The sequence below is a fragment of the Cynocephalus volans genome, chromosome 5, assembly GCF_027409185.1.
Source record: "Cynocephalus volans isolate mCynVol1 chromosome 5, mCynVol1.pri, whole genome shotgun sequence".
NCBI classification, from domain to species: domain Eukaryota; kingdom Metazoa; phylum Chordata; class Mammalia; order Dermoptera; family Cynocephalidae; genus Cynocephalus; species Cynocephalus volans.
The window spans coordinates 118,955,668-118,974,932 of record NC_084464.1 but is presented as its reverse complement, the minus strand read 5'-3'; the positions used below and the strand labels follow the sequence as shown (position 1 = coordinate 118,974,932).

At 37.3% G+C, this 19,265-nt stretch overlaps 1 protein-coding gene across 2 annotated transcripts in view; it reads left to right on the top strand.

Moving 5' to 3' along the window:
• The first annotated feature begins 241 nt into the window (after nucleotides 1-241).
• ROS1 (ROS proto-oncogene 1, receptor tyrosine kinase) overlaps nucleotides 242-19,265 on the top strand; it is a 139,662-nt gene continuing 120,638 nt past the window's right edge. For both annotated transcript variants that reach the window (XM_063097740.1, XM_063097739.1), the window contains exons 1-5: nucleotides 242-364; nucleotides 6,754-6,798; nucleotides 10,912-10,971; nucleotides 13,038-13,064; nucleotides 17,863-17,923. In XM_063097740.1, coding sequence (XP_062953810.1) covers nucleotides 242-364; nucleotides 6,754-6,798; nucleotides 10,912-10,971; nucleotides 13,038-13,064; nucleotides 17,863-17,923 — 316 coding nt within the window. The remainder of the gene's footprint in view (nucleotides 365-6,753; nucleotides 6,799-10,911; nucleotides 10,972-13,037; nucleotides 13,065-17,862; nucleotides 17,924-19,265) is intronic.

Genomic DNA, 19,265 nt, shown 5'->3' with positions numbered 1-19,265 from the left:
AAGGAACCTAAGTTATGAAATAGCTGTTATGTGAATATTACAAGCTATCTAGGACTCAAAGGTCTAAAGTAAAAGGTCTAAATATTATTTGAAAAGGCAAAGATATTTTAGCATTTCAAAACAAAATCCAAAAATCCACTAGCCACTCTTACGATTGAAATGATGAAACCCAAAGAATTCATATAGCAAAATGGAGACAGTTAGAAGACTGGCTATCTAAAAATCCACCATTGGTGAAGTTATGAAGAACATTTACTGGCTTATTCTGAAACCTATCAATTTTGCGACTCTTGGCTGCATATGGATTTCTGTGGTACCGTGTACAGTTTTAAACAACTGCTTAAAGTCGTGTGTAACGAACCTGGTAAGTTTCACTCATCTCATCTTTGTCTTTGCAGGAACTAGAACGTGTAGAATTCAGCTTGTTACAATGGGTAGAATTGTTTTCTCTTTATGAGAAGTTTTCTCATGAGAAGCGGTAGCAAGGCAGGATAGATTAATTTTTTCTGAAATAAGTTAGATAGATTATTCTTTTCTGAAATAATATAATAAGCTATAATTGCAGAAGATAGGGCAGGCTATTTTATTTCATTAAATTATTTGGTCACAGATCTTTTGGGGGTGTGTGGGAACTGGGTAAAGGAAGCTTAAATAAAATCAAATTTGCACACTAAAAAATTTCAATTTAAACTCATTTATTACAAAATAATTATTATTTGTCTTGAAGAATGAAGTAGCTTTGGCCACAGGGAAATGCCTTCTAGCTACAGACTAACAGTAATATTTATATTGTGGGTAGATTACTGTATAGGGAGCTAGGTGACCAAGAAGGCAGATGCAGATGCCAAGTAAAACATTTTATTTTAAAAGCAAGATTATTTGTAAATTTCTTTATTTATATCTGTGCATTTATAATTTTTAATTAATGAGTTTTTTGATATGGAAATTTATGTTTTCTTTCTCATTTCTTGATGTCATCTGTTCAACATATATTGCATTATATCTTTTCTGTTGTGACTTAGGTTGTGCTCAAAATGGTCACTGAATCAATTTTAAAAACCAAATACTCTCCAACCAGGGAAAGATGGACCCTTGCTATCTAAAGACAAAGGAAATAGCAATATAAAGTGTATAGCTTATATAAACACTGTCGATAGTCATATTTTTTAAAAGAATGAAAGTACCAAATAGTACTCATTATTATGCTGAAGTAATAGAGATAATACTCTGTGATAGATTTTTTAAAAAAACAAACTTGTGTTACACACTTTTGGTTTAATTTAAACTATCTCTTAAAGTACTACTTAGGCTTACTATGGATAGCAGCATTTAAAACAAAGTTTGGTATTTTATATAAATCTTCGCTGAAGAACTTGTTGCTTTTAATGTAGAATTGTATGCTTTAGTTTTTTACACTTGTAATCCAAACTTAAAAATGGAAGGATGGAACTACTAAATGTTTTCTTTCCTAAAAAGATTTTAATTTTTTTCTGATTATAATAAGAATATGTACCTGTTGTAAAATGTTTATAAGATAAAGAATAAATAGACAAGAATAGAGGGAAAAACCTATACTTCTACCGGTATTAACCTCTGATTGTATTTTTTTTTTTTTAAGTATTTTTCCTCAAATATACATATGTAATTTTACACACGGTTGTGTACCCACCTTTTTCATTTCACATTATACTGCGTGTTTCCCCCATACCCTGAAGTTTTTTTCTAGAAACAGGATGTTTATATTTAGAGTATTCCATCCTGTGAATGTGTCGCCATAATTTGTTACTTTCCCTACTCTTGAAACTGATTTTGTTTCCGATATTGCAGTCTCCATTTTATTTTAGTTTATTTTAGTTTAGTTCTGTTTATTCTTATCTTTTTGTGTGGGCTCCTTGATTTCAGGGCTTGGCAATAGGAGCAGACAGTTTGTTCCTTTGCTGAGTTGCCTTTCGTTCACCACCTACAGAGAAAGACCCAGCTCATGTAGTGGAGCTGCGAGAGAGACATGGTCTGCCAATTTGACCCGTGAATGCAATGAATGTTCCCCATCTGAGCCTCCTACGTGAGGCCTAGAGGGACAAAAGTAAGGTGGACGGACAATTGTATGTTGTTATGGCTCAGGGAAGAACAGATGCAAAGTGCCTGAGTTTATTATATTTTCTGTGCCGTCCTTTTCAACACGGACATTTGCTGTGAAGGTCACCTTTGGTTTCATTGGGTAATTTTTGATATTGAGGGATCTTTTCTTTTAAAAAAAGAAACACAAAACAGAGGAGATCAAATGTTCACATCACAAAGAAAGGATTAAGTTTTGCAATGATGAATATGCTAGTTACCCTGATTGGATCGTCACACATTGTATACACGTATTGAAATATAACTGTGTACCCCATAAATATTACAATCGATATGTTTTAATGAAAAATTAATTAAATCAAAAAGAAATACAAAAGAGTCTTGTATGAAAGAATATCAGAGTTTCTGGCCCAAAATGCACAAACCATAGTTCCGTGCTTGAGCATGGCTACTTTATGTTAATGGAAGAATCTGCATGTATAAGGGTACTTCAAAAAATTTGTGAAAAAGTGTGAATCTTTTCATGAATTTTTAAAAGACTGCTTGTATTAGTTAAATGACTTAATATTTTTAAATTCTAGATGCAGAGTGTTGCAAACAAAAAATAATGTTCTTCAGAATACTCATAAGATTCTTTATAAAAAAAAAATCATGGTCAAATAATTTGTGGAAGTACATTTTGCTATACCTTCTTTTTGTAGATCCACAGGGCACAATTATATATTAAAGGCTTTGTTTAATCACAAATTTCCGATCTTCTTTGGCAATAAAACCTTTTTTTTTTCCTTTGGATAACAAATCCCAACAACCAAGGAACTGGTGTCGAGAAGTGTTCAGTTAGAAGTATCAATTCTACTCAATAAATTTTCTTGGGTATCTATGTATGTTCAGCTCTGTGGTGGATGCAATTAGGAATATAAAAGAATTAAATTATACAATTTATACAATTATACCACATTGAGGTGTCAAGGTTTCTATCACTAGATAGTTAAAAGCTATTACAGATCTGATATGTTAAAGCTTTTCCAATATTAGAGGATGGCAGCAATATATTTTTCTTTTGATTTGCACCTAAAGTTCAAAAGGAATCAACCAAAAATCACCTGAAAAACTATTAGAAACAATAGGGTTCAGAAGACTGTCCTGTTTAAAAAAAATTAATATACGTTCATCAATATCTTTCTTGTATATCGGTATACAACATTAAAACAAGTTAATGGAGTAAAACCATAATCCGAAAATTCTATAAAATTCTATAATTCTAGAAATTAGCAGTTTGTATTGGTATAGGAGTAGATTGGCCAGTAAAACAATACAATCCAGAAATAAAACCATGTACTTGGAGTGTAGACTACGAGAAAGATAAAAATCCACACCAATGGGATGCTATCCATTCAGAATGAAAAGTATGTCCCTACTTCATTACCAGATTCAGATAAATTCCAGGAGGAACTAAAGGTGTGATTTAAATACAAACAGACAAATGACAAAAACAAAACAAGAGTTTACCTCATAAAAATATTAGGAGAAGTTAGGGGTGAGTGTTTCTATAATCTTGGAGAGGGAATGGCTTAAGAAGCTTAATTAAAAAGTCCAGACTCCCTCAAAGAAATTATTGATAAATTTGACTACTTAGAAACTTAAACTGTAATGACGATAAACAGAATAAAATAAAAAAAGCCAAAAGCCAGAAAGAGTATTACACTTGATAAATAAAATTTTACCAATTTTAATATGTATAAAAGCAGGTAAAGAAAGTTTAAAACATGAATAGCCACTTCAAAAAAGAAATATAAATGACTAAAAACAATGTGATATTCAACCTCACAGCAACCACAGAATTGCAAAGTAAAAATGAATCATCAATTTGTCTTCTATCAGATTGGCAAAGATAAAAATATTTATAGTTGGATAGATATAGCTGTACTGTTGATTGAGATGTAAATTGGTAGATTTCTAGAAAATGATGGCTTAATAAATATCAAAATTCAAAGGGAAATATACCCCTACAGGGTTTGTTTCACAAGAATGTGAGGATATCACTGCATAAATAACCAAAGAGATGTATGCAAAAGGTTGTTTATAGCAAGTTTGTATGCAATACTAATAATAGATTTATAACTGCCTGCCCTATACTACTATAATAATTAATACATTATTTAATTGAATAATCATAGAACCTTATGAATTAAATATTATCCTACTTATGTGTCAGATGAGAACACTATGTTTAGACCTCAGAGGTAACTTTTAAAATATCACATTGGGAACAAGTACCATACGTGGGATTAAAATTCAAATTGTTCTGCTCTGTTTCATTTATTAGGGTAGGAAGTAAAGAATGAGATTAGTTCCTGCTGAGGTGGGCAGGATGGAAAAGCTTGTGCCAAGAAGTAGGTGTTCAGAGGGTCTGAGATCCAGGACTGGTTTTGCCTCTTAGGAGGAGATAACTGGAGCAGTTGGAATTAAGGTAAAATGGTGGGCATTGTAAGGTCCAAAGTGAGAAATGTGAATTTGGTGCAGAGTCTGGGAAGCATCTGTGCATAAGAGCACAGACTCTGGAGGCAATCTCCCTGATCTCCCTGCCCTGTTCAGAGCCTAACATAGGCGATTTACTAAACCTCCCTGTGTCTCCGCTGTAAAACAAGGTTAATAATAATACCTACCTTATAGGTTTGTTGAGATGATTGAATGAGATTTAGTGTAAAACATCTATAAGAGTGCCTGGATCATAGGAATAACTTAATAAATGTTAGCTATTATGATTATGAGGAGGAGGAAGTGAAGGATGAGATTAGTTCCAGCTGAAGTGTGCAGGATAGAGACACATATACCTGACCCATGAGTCTACTTGCTCAAAACCACATGATGGGCACTCCATTAGGTTAAATTTAATCTTGAGAAGTGCCATCATAGGGACTCGTTACTGTTGCAATGTGACTTTATGGTTACCAAGAAACATCTCTGTTGCCCTGTAGTTTAAAGTGGAACACAAAGACTACCCAGAGTCCACTCTTTTGCTTTTATGAGCTAACAGACTTTTTTGAAGAGATAGGAAAATATTAAATTATCGACACATTATCTTTCACCTGATTTTATAGGACTGTGATTCAACTATAAAAAGAGGAATCAAAACTTCATTTTGAACAAAATTATGGAAAAAGTACTATTAGCACTTGGTTGCAAAATTAATCTAACAGATATAGTTTTTACTTGCTAAATACTTTTCTTTCTTTTTTTGGGGGTGATTGGCCAGTACAGGAATTGAACCCTTGACCCTGTTGTTTTCAGCACCATGCTCTAACCAGCCGAGCTAACCAGTGTGTCCAAGTAATTATTATCTAAAAACAAAAACATGTAAGCATCCTTCTCCTTTCTCTAGAAATATCTGTATTTAGGGAATGGAGTTGAGAGAAGTTTTCATTCACATGTCAAATGAGAAAAAAAAAAAGGGGCAACATTTGTTCTTTGTTTCCTGTGTCTGATTAGTTTTCAAGTAACCCCCCACCCACAATGCTAGGTCATTGGATGATGCTTCCAAGGGATTTCTGGAACATTCCTACATGGCAGACCACCTTGAATTCGTGGATTTATTCCTTCAGCACATATTTACTGAACACGTATCATGCACCAGGCACTGTTCTAGGTGCTGGGTTAGAGTGAAGAGTGAAGTGGATAGGAAGGAGGAAAGTGCTCCGTGAGCTCAGTGATGCAATGTCTCTCTCACCTCTGAAAAGCATGAGCTATTCGGAAGGCCATACAATACTTACACCACTTCCCAACCTCCCTTTGGATTTTCTGTCATCTTCTGGGACATACCTTGTTTATACAGTTCTGCTGAGTCAGACAAGGACAGATTCTGTGTCCTTTGCTGAATTAATTAATTCTCCAATTCAGTGGTTCAAATTCAGCAAAGCTTTAGGGTAGATTCTGATCAGCACCAACTAGAGTTACTAGATATATTCACCTAGTTTCCCTCTGCCTATAATTCTAAATTAATCAGTGGAATATATGATCTGTGGAAATTAGATTATACCCCTGTGACACTATTTGAATACTTATCTGATTTCCATAGGTCCAGTATTGCCATCCTTTGCAAACCCTCCTGTTTATGAAGAACTCCGGTCCAATAATGACCAGGCATAGGATGAGCAATTTATAGATTTGTTTCTTTAGTTCCCATTTCTTTTAATTTCCCACAGTATGAAAAAGTTCTTAAAATTTGCGAATATGTGAGAAATAAACAGAGTAATTGTATGTTTTATTATATATGACATTCTAAATTTGTATTTATTCTCTGCTCTTAATGAGTAATTTAAAAAAGAAAAATCTGAGCACAATTTATCTCTAACCCAGGAGTCCTTTGACTTGATTAATTGACTAGTGCCACAGTTTTATAACCTCTTCATTGTTTTTAACCACTTCTTTTAACCATACGCTCATTCCCACCCTTGTAGTTTCTTCAGAATTCTTAGGCATTACATCTATAATCTGCACTGGCATTTTGCTTGGTTTTATGATGGGTTTAATGACTTTAAAACATTTGGCTCCTTACTTTACAGTTAGAAAACACTGAGGAGGCAACATTATTCCAGGAAGCTTTAAACAAGAAAGTTGTGGTGGTTACACTGAATCCAATATTGCAGCTGGTATTTACTACCTCCTTCTGCATTTCAGGGCAGACAGCTTGACATCTGCACACCGTATAATCTGAGTGAACCGGTGAGTAACTGCTTTCATTGTCATGAACTTTACAGTGTTTGTGTTCATAAAAAGGGACAACAGTCAGGTTTTATTACAATAAGAATAATTTCTAAGTAAAATCTCATTTATTTGTCCCTGCTGGAAGGTCATTCAAAAATAGAAGTCTGAATTACAGAATTTGTTTAAAAATGAAGTGTGTTGAAGTGGAAACAGCACAGGACTAATCCAAGTCCATTACTTTGACTCTACATAGCTGTGTGGCTTTGGACAAATTACTTAATATTTTTGAGACTTAGTTTCACTATGTGTTGTCCGAGAGTATTGGACTAGATAGTCCCCAATGTTTCTTCTAACAATTACATTTTATGGTCTTGTTACATTTCTGCACATGTATTCACTTTTTCAACGAATATTTAGTGACTCAGGTATAAGTATGAGTCAGGCACTGTACTATGTGTTAGAGATTTAAGAATAAGTAAAATAGGGTTATGGAGTCTAGGACAGCCCCTTCCACCTGGAAGCAGGCAAGACAGCATGCCCTGGGTCCTAGGCAGGAGCCAAGGGTAGTACCCCTCACCCAAAAGCAGGAAAGAGAGCATGCTAAAAACACCACATCCACACGGGTGGTCCACCACAGCCATTGCCACAGCAACAGCTGCCACAGAAGTGGTTTGATGCCACAGCAGTAACCACAGCCACTTTGCAGGTGACCCACCAGACATTTGGCTGCATTGACACAAGGAGAGTCATCAGCGGAGACTGGAAAAAGAAGAGAATATCTCTCTTGTCAAATCCCACTCCAGAGTAATAGAAGAAGCAACTGCTCTACCAGATGACCAGACATCAATGTAGGGATTCTAGGAATACAAAAACCCAGGAAAATATGACACCACAAAAAGAATGCAGTAGTTCTCAAATACTAGACCCTAAAGAGCAGGAAAACCTTGAAATGATTGAAAAGGAATTCTGAGCCACAATCTTAAGGAAACTCACTAAGATACGAGAAGACTCAGTTGGACAACAAATTGAAACAAGAAAAAAAAAAATCCAGGATATGAAGGAGGAAGTTTACAAAGAGATTAATACCTTAACAAAGAATGTAGCAGAGCCCATGGATCTGAAGGATTCACTCAGCGAAATAAAAACCACAACCAAGAGCTTGTGCAGCAGACTAGAACAAACAAAAGAAAGAATTTCCAATCTTGAAGATAGTCTTTTCACAACAACCCAGGTTGACCAAATAAATAAATAAATAAAGGAAAAAATAATTTAAAAAATGAAGAAATTCTAAGAGCACTAACAGATAACCTTAAGCACACAAACATTCAAATCATGGGTGTTCCAGAGGGAAAGAGAAAGGAAAAGCATGGCAAATGTATTCAATAAAATAATAACAGAAAACTTCCAAGGTATAGGGAGAGACATGGACCTTAAGAACCAGGAGGCACAAAGATCCCCAAACAGATTCAACCCAAACAGATCCTTTCCAAGACACATTGTAGTCAAACTGGCAAAGCTCAAAGGCAAAGAGAGAATCTTAAAAGAAGCAAGAGAAAAATGTCATTACCTATAAGGGAGCCCCTGCCAGGCTAACAGCAGATTTCTCAATTGAAACTCTATAGAACAGAAGAAAATGGGATGATATCTTCAAAATATTAAAAGCAAAAAACTGCCAGCCAAGAATACTACACCCAGCAAGGCTATCCTTCAGAAATGAGGAGAAAATAGCATATTTTCCAGGTAAACAAAAGCTGCAGGACTTCACCACACAACCAGCCTACAAAAAATCCTCAAGGGAATTGTGCACCTGGAATATGAAAAGTGATAATCACTATCATGAATACACAAGAAAGGACAAAACCCACTGGTGAACAAAAATGCAAGTGAGAAAGAGAATGAAACTAAATCTTACCACCACAAAAAGCCATAATGACAATGTAATAATGCCCCTGCTTTATTTCTGATGTTAGTAATTTAGGGCTCCTCTCTTTTTTTTCTTGCTCAGTCTAGATAAAGGTTTGCAAATTTTGTTAAACCTTTTAAAGAACAATTTTTGGTTTTGTTGATTTTCTCTATTGTTTTTTAATTCCCTATTTCATATATTTCTTTTGTAATCTGTTATTTCCTTATTTATTTGCTTTTGGTTTAGTTTGCTCTTCTTTTTCTATTTTCCTAAGGTAGAAATTTACATTACTGATTGAGATTTTTCTTATTTTTAATATAAGTGTTTACAAGTATAAATTTTCTTCTAAGCACTCCATGAGCCCTGCATCCTACAAATTTTGATATGTTGCACTTTGATCTTTATTTCAAAGTCCTCTCTAATTTCCCTGTGATTTTTCTTCTTATCCAATCTTTATTTAGGAGAGTATTATTTAATTTCCACACATTCGTGAATTTTCTAAATTTCCCTCTGTTATTGTGGTCAGAGAACATATTTTCTATGATCTTGTCTTTTTACATATAGTAAGACTTGTTTTGAGGCCCAAAGTACAAAAATAAATCAATAAATTAATAAACAAACAAAAATAGGGTATCTATTTAAAGAGACTCTCAAACTTGTAGGAGAGACAGGCATATCCATAAAACCATGGCATATAGCATCATGAGAACCACAGTAGTGGTGTGTGTGAAGGAAAGCAAATACACAGGAGAAAAAAGCACCTCTCTTGCCTGCAAGGCCTTCAAACTAAAACTACACAGATGAAGAGTTTTCTGGAAGGACTAGAAGAGAAAAGGCTTATCAGTCAGAGGAGGCCCTTAGTGACAAGACACAAAGATGTGAGGTAGCCTAACTTGTTCAGGGAAGTATTTAGCTTTCTTGGAAAGTGGGTACGCACATGGAGGGTAGGGAGGGGGGATTCTAGATGGGCGAGTTAGGTGGGGCTAAATCATGAAGGGTTCTGAATGCTGTGCTTGTTAATTTGGTCTCAATCTACAAGATGATGGAGAGACATATAGACTTTTAGGTAAGAGGAGAGTGTGACCAGGTTTTGTTTTAAAAAGATCACTCCTTATGCGGGAACAAAAGAGGTCCCTCCTGGGTGAAGTGAAGGGCAGAGCAGAAAATTGGGGGTGATGACTGAGGAACCCAGACGGATTTCAGTTAATGATGAGATGAGTCAACAGGACTCGGAGATGGACAGCCCATTGGAGGAAGGAGTGGGATGAGAGAAAGAGAAGGTGTCCTGGTTCTGGGCAACTCAGAAGACTGCAGTGTGTTAATAGGAAATACAGGAGAAAGAGCAGATTTGAGGGTAGAAAATGAGAAATTTAATGTTTTGCTTGGTGAATTTGAGGTGCTTATAGAGACAAATGGAGATGTTTAATGAGCAAGTGGATATCCAGGTCTGTGGGTCAGGAAGGACCCCAGCTGCAGTTACAAATTTGGGGGTTATCAACACCAAGGACAGATAGTGGATGACCTTGTTCAGGGAGAAAGTGAAGAATGATAAGAGAAAATGCTGAGGGTGGGACACAGACACCAAATGGTGGAGAGAGTAAAGGAGAGATGGCAAAGGAGCTGAGGGGAAGGAGAGGGGATCCAGGTGCCCCGTGGCCTGTGGAAGGAATGGCCTGCACAGTCACAGGCACAGACAAACCAAGTCAGGGAAGGAGAAACATGTCAAATTTGTCCAAGAGGGGCTTAGGGCAGCTGTAGGGTGAAAGCCACCTAATAGACAGCAGACTCCTCAAATGGTCTAACTATTTAGGTTTTGACATGCTATCGTTTGGTTGAGTCCCCAGTTTTGAGTTTTGCTTGTTGTGTGAGGACACCCCATGGACCCAGGATACACCGGACGCCTTGTTGTCCTGGATTTTACCTTTGCCAGTGGACAGTATGTTCCCTGAGGTTGGGTGTTCTCTGGGGCCTAGACTGCCCACCCAGGGCTTAACACTGCTCAGCAACCCTGCCCCCTGCAGCAGAGCACACCCAGCCCTGCTCTGTCTCAAGATGTGACAGCTCTGCTTAGGATCCCAAAGGTCCTGATCCTTTGGTGACCTCAGCTTCCTTGACAGATTTCTCTTTCTAAAACACTGGGTGGTACTTTTTGTTACTATGTTGCACTTTCAGATGACAAGAAAAGTTATGTTTCTTCAGTCACCATTGTCTGTTATTTTCTCTTGCAGTGCATCCAGGGATGCCATTTTTGGAACTCTACAGATCAGGAAAACTGTGCTTTAAAATGTGTAAGTATTAATTATTGATAGTGATGTTTCCCTCCAGAGAAAATTTGTCTAAGAAAGTTTTCATTTGTATTTCCATTGCTTATCAACTAGTTTGCTTGAGCCTAAAGGAAAAATATGATAGCCTGAGTAATACATAGTAAAGGAAAAGAAATTGAGACCAATACTGTTAACGCAACTAGAGGCCAAGGAAAATTAATGCGAACCATGGAACCCAGGGATGCCTAGGGATGCCCAGCGATGCCCAATTGCTTTAAAACTATAAATGCCTTTTAATAGAATGTTAGGTTTTTATTAAATTTTGTAGGCCTGTGCTTCTCAAATTTTAATATGCAATTATCTGGGATTTAGTTCAAATGTAGATTCTTATTCAGTAGGTCTTGGACTGGGCTTGAGATTCTGTACTTGTCACAAACTCCCAGGTGATGTGATGCTGGTGTCCCCAGACCACACTTTTGCTAGCAGGACCCCAGGTTGTGTTCAAAGTTTCTTTGCAGGGAACATCATAGCAGTCTAATTCTGAGGTCACAAACATGTGGTTTACTCCACTTTATGTAGGAAATACGTCCCCAGATACTTGATTTCTTATTTTTCATTTTAGCCTGGCTTTGGCACTTAATGTGTAATTTAGTTAAAGTACCTAACCCCTTGGTACTTTATTTTCTTCATAAATAAATTAGGATAATAATAGAATCACCCTCTTAAGGAGAGTGCCTGGCACTCTGTAAGCATTCTGATCTCATGCATAAGAATTTTGCATTTTAAAGTGGGTACTTTTTTGGGGGTTGATCAAGTCAGAGGTTAGATCTGTATAAATCATGGTAATGTTAGGTAATCCTAATATCATTTTCTATTAATGTGTCAAATTATAGCATTGAGATTTAAATAGGATGCTAACCTCTCTTTATACGTATTCCTCACAGTTTTTCTTATATAGTATGTCCTTGCAGACCACATTTGTGACTGTGTGCCTCATTACAATTTAAGTAATTATTTCTTTATTTATGTGTTTAATGTCTTTTACCCCACCGTGTAAGCTCCATCAGGGAAGGATGCTCTCCCTCTCTTCAGTTTGTATCCCCCGCACTGAACGCACTGTGGGGAACAGAGCAGCTGCTCAGTTAACACTTGCCCTGTCAATGAATGAGTAGCCCCACTGGTTGCTAGGCAACAGTCCAGGAAGCAAGGTGGAGGCTGGAGGGGCCAGCCTGGGCAGAGTAATCTGCTGGAGTATTAGTCCATTTCTGTTGCTTATAACAAAATGGCTGGAACTGGGTAATTAGAAAGAAAAACAAAATTTATTTGCTTACAGTTTCTGAGGCTGGGAAGTCCAAAGTCTAGGGAACACAGCTGGTGAAGGCCTTGGTGGTGACAATACCTTAGGAGTCTCATATGGCAGAAGATGGTGGAGCAGAGAGAGGAGAGAGAGAGAGAGACAGACTGTCCTCTCTCTTCTTTTAAAGCCCTCAGAGCCACGCCCCTGACCACCATTATTAATCCATTCGCTATGGCGTGGTCCTACAATCCAATCACTTCTTCAAGGTTCCATCTTTCAATTACTGTAATAGGATTTCCCACCTTCTTAACAGTCACAGTTGGGACCAAGTTTCTAATACATAAAACTTGGGGGACACATTTCAAACTTCAGTGAGTTTTGGGGGGACATAATTTAATCCACTACAGCTGGTCTTTGCTAGCCAGTGCTATTGCTAGTTTTCATTCCAGGTTCTGTCTCCCTTGGGCATCTGCAAACACCCCTCCATTCTCTAGCCCGACCCATCACAGATTACCTCTTCCTGGACCAAAATTTTCTAGTAGACATCATGCACTACCATTTTTCCAGCGATGTAAACAACAAAATTTTCAGAGCTGTTCTAACAGTGGCCTGCCTGGACAGAAGGCCCAGCACTGGGCTCCCTTGCTTTTGTTTGTTTCTTGTTGATTATTTATTCATCAGTGGTGGGGAAGAAATTAGTTTGGAAGAAACGTTCAGCTAAGTGTCATTAAAATTATTTACAACTTTCAGGATTTTGAGTTTTACTTTCCTTTTTTTTTTTTTTTCTATACAGAATGATACCTACGCCACTGTTTGTGAGGTGAGTTGGCAATCACAAAAAAGGTGTCATCCAACCCCATGTCTTCCTATCTGGTCTGTAAAAAGCTATTACAATAAAGAATGAAGAAACCTGAGGCATTCTCAGTGCACAAAGACATTCTTCCTGGGAGTGCTATTTCTCTGGTGTCAAGCTGGGTCACAGATCCCTCTGCCCCATCCTGTGCAGGTTGTGAGTCAGCTAGTTGAAATAAGATCCTGGCATCTTTAGGCATGGTAGATATACTTTACTGCAGATACAAACTACACAGACATGCTTTATTCTCAGGCACAAGCTCTGCCTCCATTTTGCTGACCCTCCATGCTCTGTCCATCCACAGTTCAGAGCAATTGCCTTTATACTCTCTGTACACAATAGTGGCCACAAGCCAAGTGCATAACATAATTACAACAAACATGCTGAATCAGTAAATGGGCACACATGCACAATTACACTACTCTTATATAACTTGTTTCTAACAACCATGCTGAATCATGTCCATTTGTAACAAATAGGAGGTGAGTTATCCTGACAAAGCTGTTCTAGTTTAAACTGTTTTCATTTTCCTTACATCTGGGTATAAAAGTGACTATATAATTCCATTTTTGGCACAAATATTTGCTCTGTTTTATGTATCTGTGCATACATACAGTGCATATTATATATATGAATATATGCGTGTAAATACACACACATATTCACATATATACGTATATATTACTCTAATCTGCTTTGAAAGGTTGTGATTCCTGGAGACTAGGTGGGAGTGGGAGTTTGGGGGAGGAAGGAAGCATCACATACAGGATATCTCTGCTGATTCCATTTCTTTTTGTGCTCTATCATTAAATATAGTACATGAAAAGTGAATCCTTTAATTGCAATTTTCTTCCTTATTTAAAAAAATCTTTGCCAACATTTGAAACACAGCTTTTACCCCTATGACAATAAGTGACTTCACGCCGGCTCTGGCTGCCCTGCCCAGGTCTCTCCGTTGTCCTCATTGCCCACTTCTGCTGCACTTGATATATTTTCTTTTCTCTCTCAGAGAGACCATAGGATTTTGATCTTTTCCTACTCAGTCTTCTTCAACTAAATTTACCTGTCTGGGATTCCATCCCTTCAGAATTAGGTTATTTGACAATAGGTGATATGAAGACGCTACATTATTTTTCAGTTTAAAACCTATATTGTGTTCTATTTAAATGCCCTTAAAACCAGAGAACAGAACTATTTTATTCTGCCTGGGGAAGGAGTATAAATTATCATCCAATAGTAAAGAAAAATTCCCTTTTAATAGAGAACAAAAAAACAACAAAAATACTAAATTGGAATATTTTCTCAATAGTCTGTGGTTACTCTGCACTTGAGGGTTTTTTTCTTGGGAGTAGGGGGTAGTGGGAGTTGGTTTAGAAGAGATAAAACAGGGAAAGGTGGCCCATAGGTAAATGATTAACTAAAGGTCTCTCCTAAATTGGTTAATGGACACAAAGAATTATTACATTTTGTAATGAGATCAATAGCTACTTATCCCAATTTGATCATCACATATTATATGCAGGTATTGTAGTCAATTCTGCAACCCACAAATACATATAATCAATTATGTTTCGATAAAAATAAATAAATAAAAGGTCTCTCCTGATTGAGATTAAAAAATAAAACTGCCTGAGAAACGCTTTTGTGTGATTAAAGCAAAATTACCTTCAAAGAACAGCTCCTAGGAGAACTGTGCCAGTGTCAGGAAAACCAGGAAGAGATAAAATCTGTCAAGCAAAGAAGCAGCCCAGGATTGGCTGTGTGATGGACTGGTTTCTTGTTAATCATTATGCTGCCCAGTTGCCTGTGCTTGTATAATGTCAACCTTTTCTCTCGGTGTTATCACTTATATAATTATTCTGTTCTTTCCTATGTATACTTTGCTATTATACACTTTAAAATGTTACACTTTAAGTAGAACTGAATAATAATACATGCAAGATAGATAGATGATAGATGTAGACACAGACACGGGGATACATATTTTAACTCATTTGCCCATACCTTTAGGAAACAAACTCTTCAATCACTAATATTTCAACCTAGGAAGCTTGGGGTTTTTGCAATTCATATTCCTTGGAAGAAATACAAGTGTACTTCAAAAAGTTTACAGAAAAATGGAATGAAAAGATAATATGAATCTTTCCATGAACTTTTGAACTTCTTTGTGGTCTTGGAAGTGGTAGCTTAGCAAAGTATAACTTGAGATGGCTTATTCCTGATACTTTAAAATGCAAATTAGATTGTCTCATCGCATCTCTACCTTTTGGCTGAGATCAAGTGAAGAGCTTATCAATTCTGAAAACCTATGTGTGTCTTATTGCTGTTTGGAAAAAATTACGAACTACCAAGGTCTGCCAGCTGCCCTGCCTCCCTGTCTGACTGCTCTTCACCCCTCTCCCTGTTCTCTCTGCGGCCACACTCTTCCATGACTATGGGGGGGGGGGCACATTCCTGCCTCAAGACTTTTGTCCTTGCTGTTGCTTTTTTTTGCCCAGCTCTGCAAGCCCAGCAGATGGTGGCTCTGGAGTCACCTCCACACTTCCTCCTGATCACCCTGACTAAGGGAATTCTCCTTCCTGCCTACTCACGCCCTATGCCTTTGGCTTGTTTTATTTTCTTCATAGCACTTTCCATTATCTAAAAAAATTTTTTTTTCAATTTGTCACTTGGGTATTATCTATTCCCTTCTAAGAGAATGAAGGCAGGGACCTCAGCTGTCTTGCTCACTGCCATGTTCGTAGAGCCTATAACAGTGCTTGGCACATATAAGGCACTCGATAAATCTTCTGAAATAAATTGAGTGATGCTTTAGGAAACAATGCCACAACTCATATGGACGGGGTGTGTCTTACTCATGGTACAGAAGTTAGAGTAGGCTCTGGCCACCTATGTGGCAGCCTGGGAAATCCAGGGTAAAGCCAGAGGGACAATAAAGAGGGTTTAACTACTGTGGGGAAAATGGGAGTGTGGATGGGAACAGAGGAAGAAGGCTGATGTCACCTCTGGGAAAAATAAACTTGGCTTCCACCGTGGGAACGGCAGCTCAGTAACCTGAAATATGCTGTGCAAATGTTCCGTCCAGGGGCTTCAGGCTCCGATACTGTGAATTCCTGAGATTCAACCACCTCAAGATTCTCTCTAGGCAATTTGAGCTTGAGAAACACTAGAAAGCTTCATTGAGGTCTAGTGATAGATTGCCTCCATGGGGGAGAAAGAGAGAGAGAGAGACAGAGACAGAGAGAGGTGAGAGAGAGAAAGGAAAACCTAGTTGATACTTTTGCCTCCACTTGAGATAACATTTAAACTCCCAGATAGGAATTTTATTATACATTTCCTTTGAAAAATCCAAGAAAAAGAGTCACAATTTCTCCAGATTATCAGGACTATCTATATTTCCAGATATATATCTTTTCTTCTTCCTCAGTTTTCTTTCTTGAGAAAAAAACTCAGCTGATATAATAATTTTACTGCCACTTGGTTTGTTTATTCTCTGCGGTTAGTGAATATGTTGAATGCGTTTTACTGAAATTTGCAAAGGAGATGTAAAAAGTATACTAAACCTTTAAGTCAAATACTCCTGAACCCAAACTGAGGTATTTAAATTAATACTTAACCAAGCAAACCAGAGCTTATCAGACTCCACTTCCTGTAAGTGCACAGATCAAACATTGGACAATTTGTATATGCAAGTTACAGCCCTTCTTTTGAGGGCAAATGTATTGTGCTATGGTTTCCACTGTTCTCATGAGAACAATAGCATGTTGTTCTTGGAACTGCCATCATAAATTGAATAAGAGTGGAAAACTGATCATGACTGTATTGTAGTTTTACGATGTGTGCCTTTTTCCCAAGGTTTTTGTTGTTGTTTTCTTGTTTGTAGCTATTGCTAATGTTAATGCATCTGTTAAGAGTTGCAGAAAATTTGCATTTCAGTCATAGAATTGTGTACTCTGTTTTTGGTTAATACAATAAAATGTTCATTGCCATTAGGTTTTTTTAGACCTTAAAATTCAACATTGGTCTTAAGACATCCATTAAACTGTTCTGCTACTATAAAATTTATAGTCAACTTTTAATTTTCCAAGGGAGGCATGGATATATAAAATAAATAGGCAATCTCTAAGCATTATGTTAGGCTAGAGTTTTAGATTTTTAGCTCATTAAAACTCTGGCCAAGATGGCAAACACATGATTGCATTGTTGAACTCAGTCTTTTTTCAAACTGCGGAGTCATGTAATCAATTCAGTGAATCAATAGTCACCTTAAACAAAATGAAACAGAATAAACTAGAATAGAAATTAACATATAAGAACACACCACAGGTATGGGATTTCTTTTTGGGATGACGGAAATATTCTAAAACTAGATTGTGGCAATGATTGCACAATTGTGAATATACTAAAAAACACTGAACTGTGTGCTTTAGATGGGTAAGTTTTATGGTATGTGAATATATCTCAGTAAAACTGCTAATATGGGGGAAAAAAGTAAGTACTGATTTAAAAATCTTTTTTTCAATATGTATGTGTGTATTAAGTTATTTCGTTAAATTATTTTTTGCTTTGGAACATGATAAAAAAAAGTTGGGGAGTGCTGGTCTAATACCACTAGCAAGTGGGAACTTTAAGGTACTACAGTTGAAATAGTTGGTATAAGGACATACTTGTACATTGGCCATTCAGATTTCAAAATTTAGTTGAAGCTTATCAACCAAACCAGTACAAAGGCTGCACTGACAGGCATGCTACCTGTCTTCCGCAGCGGGAATCATGTGAGGTCGGCTGCAGCAGTGCAGAAGGTGCCTATGAAGAGGAAGTACTAGGTAAGAAAACACATGTGACTGTTATTAAGTAATCCACACCACTCTAGGGACGTGTACCTATGTAAGGATAATGAACCACCTTGTAAACTCTCTAGACTTCTATGTCTTAGTAGGATCAAAAAAATATATATGGAGAAAATTCAGTGATTTCAAATGGGGAGACCATTCTGATAGAGACTCAGCAAGACTCTTCATTCAGAGCAAAACAAAGGAAACATGGCACATGAGTGATGTTCAGGACCAGATTTTTGCTCTCAAGTTCAGTAGGTGCAGTCACTTCTGTCTTAAGGAGAGACCAATGCACATCTTGTGCAGACTGGATGTCAGGGAATGCCACTGTTTTAGTGAACTCAAAGTATAGGCATATTTTATTTAATGTGCATTTTATTATTCAGCTGACAGTTACTCATCAGACTACCTACTATGTGCATGGCTCCACAAAAGGCTCTAGGAATTTGTGATAAGTATAGAAGCTATGATTCCCAGTGTTATATTTTGAGTAAGAGATGTGGGTGAATATCAGCACCTTCTGCCTGATTTCAGAGTAGGCTGGGCGTGTCTCAGTGGCTTTGCCCTAGCGTGTTAATTCACCAGTGGATTCTGAAGGGCCAACACTTTGAGAAGTTATACCCTGGATATCAGCAGCTGTCTTCTCCAGAATCCCCTAGGGTCTCCTTCCACCGAGAGGTAGCAGTTCTCTCCAGACTGGGAGATGCTTGGCTCTTCCATATGTTATGGTCCTTGTTTCCATGGCTTGCTCCTTGCGCTCATTGATGGATATTGGAAGGAGGATCGCTTCTTGCTGTACCAATTTGCTTTTGACCTTTAGTGTCCTACCAAAGACCCTCTGTGACATTTCTGTGGAGAGGTAGTGATATGGCATTTTTTCTTTCTGTGTTGTGGGAGTTAGCTGTGAATAAAACTTACATTTTGTAGTTTCCAAACTGTGCACCAAAGTGACCCAGGGCATCACAGCAACCTCACAGGGAGCCGTGGGGTATTTAAATATTTGAAGGAAACACAGGGATTGTGGACACCTGTTGGACACCACTGAATCTACTGGTTGGAGACAGTTCATGGTATGAAAAATAGATCATGCTACATTCCTTTCTATGATATTATGTCTTCACAATGCTGGTTTTTTTTTTTTGTTTGTTTGTTTGTTTTGCTTTGTTTTTTGGCAATTGCTGTGATAAAAAGTAAGTACCATGAGTAATTCAACATGCAATAAGAAATGAGGACTGTGGTTCCCAATCAGATTACAGAACTAGAGAAGTTGTGCAGTGCCCAATAGGCATGCAGATCCCAGCACTATGCAGTTATTTCTATTTAAGGATGAAAC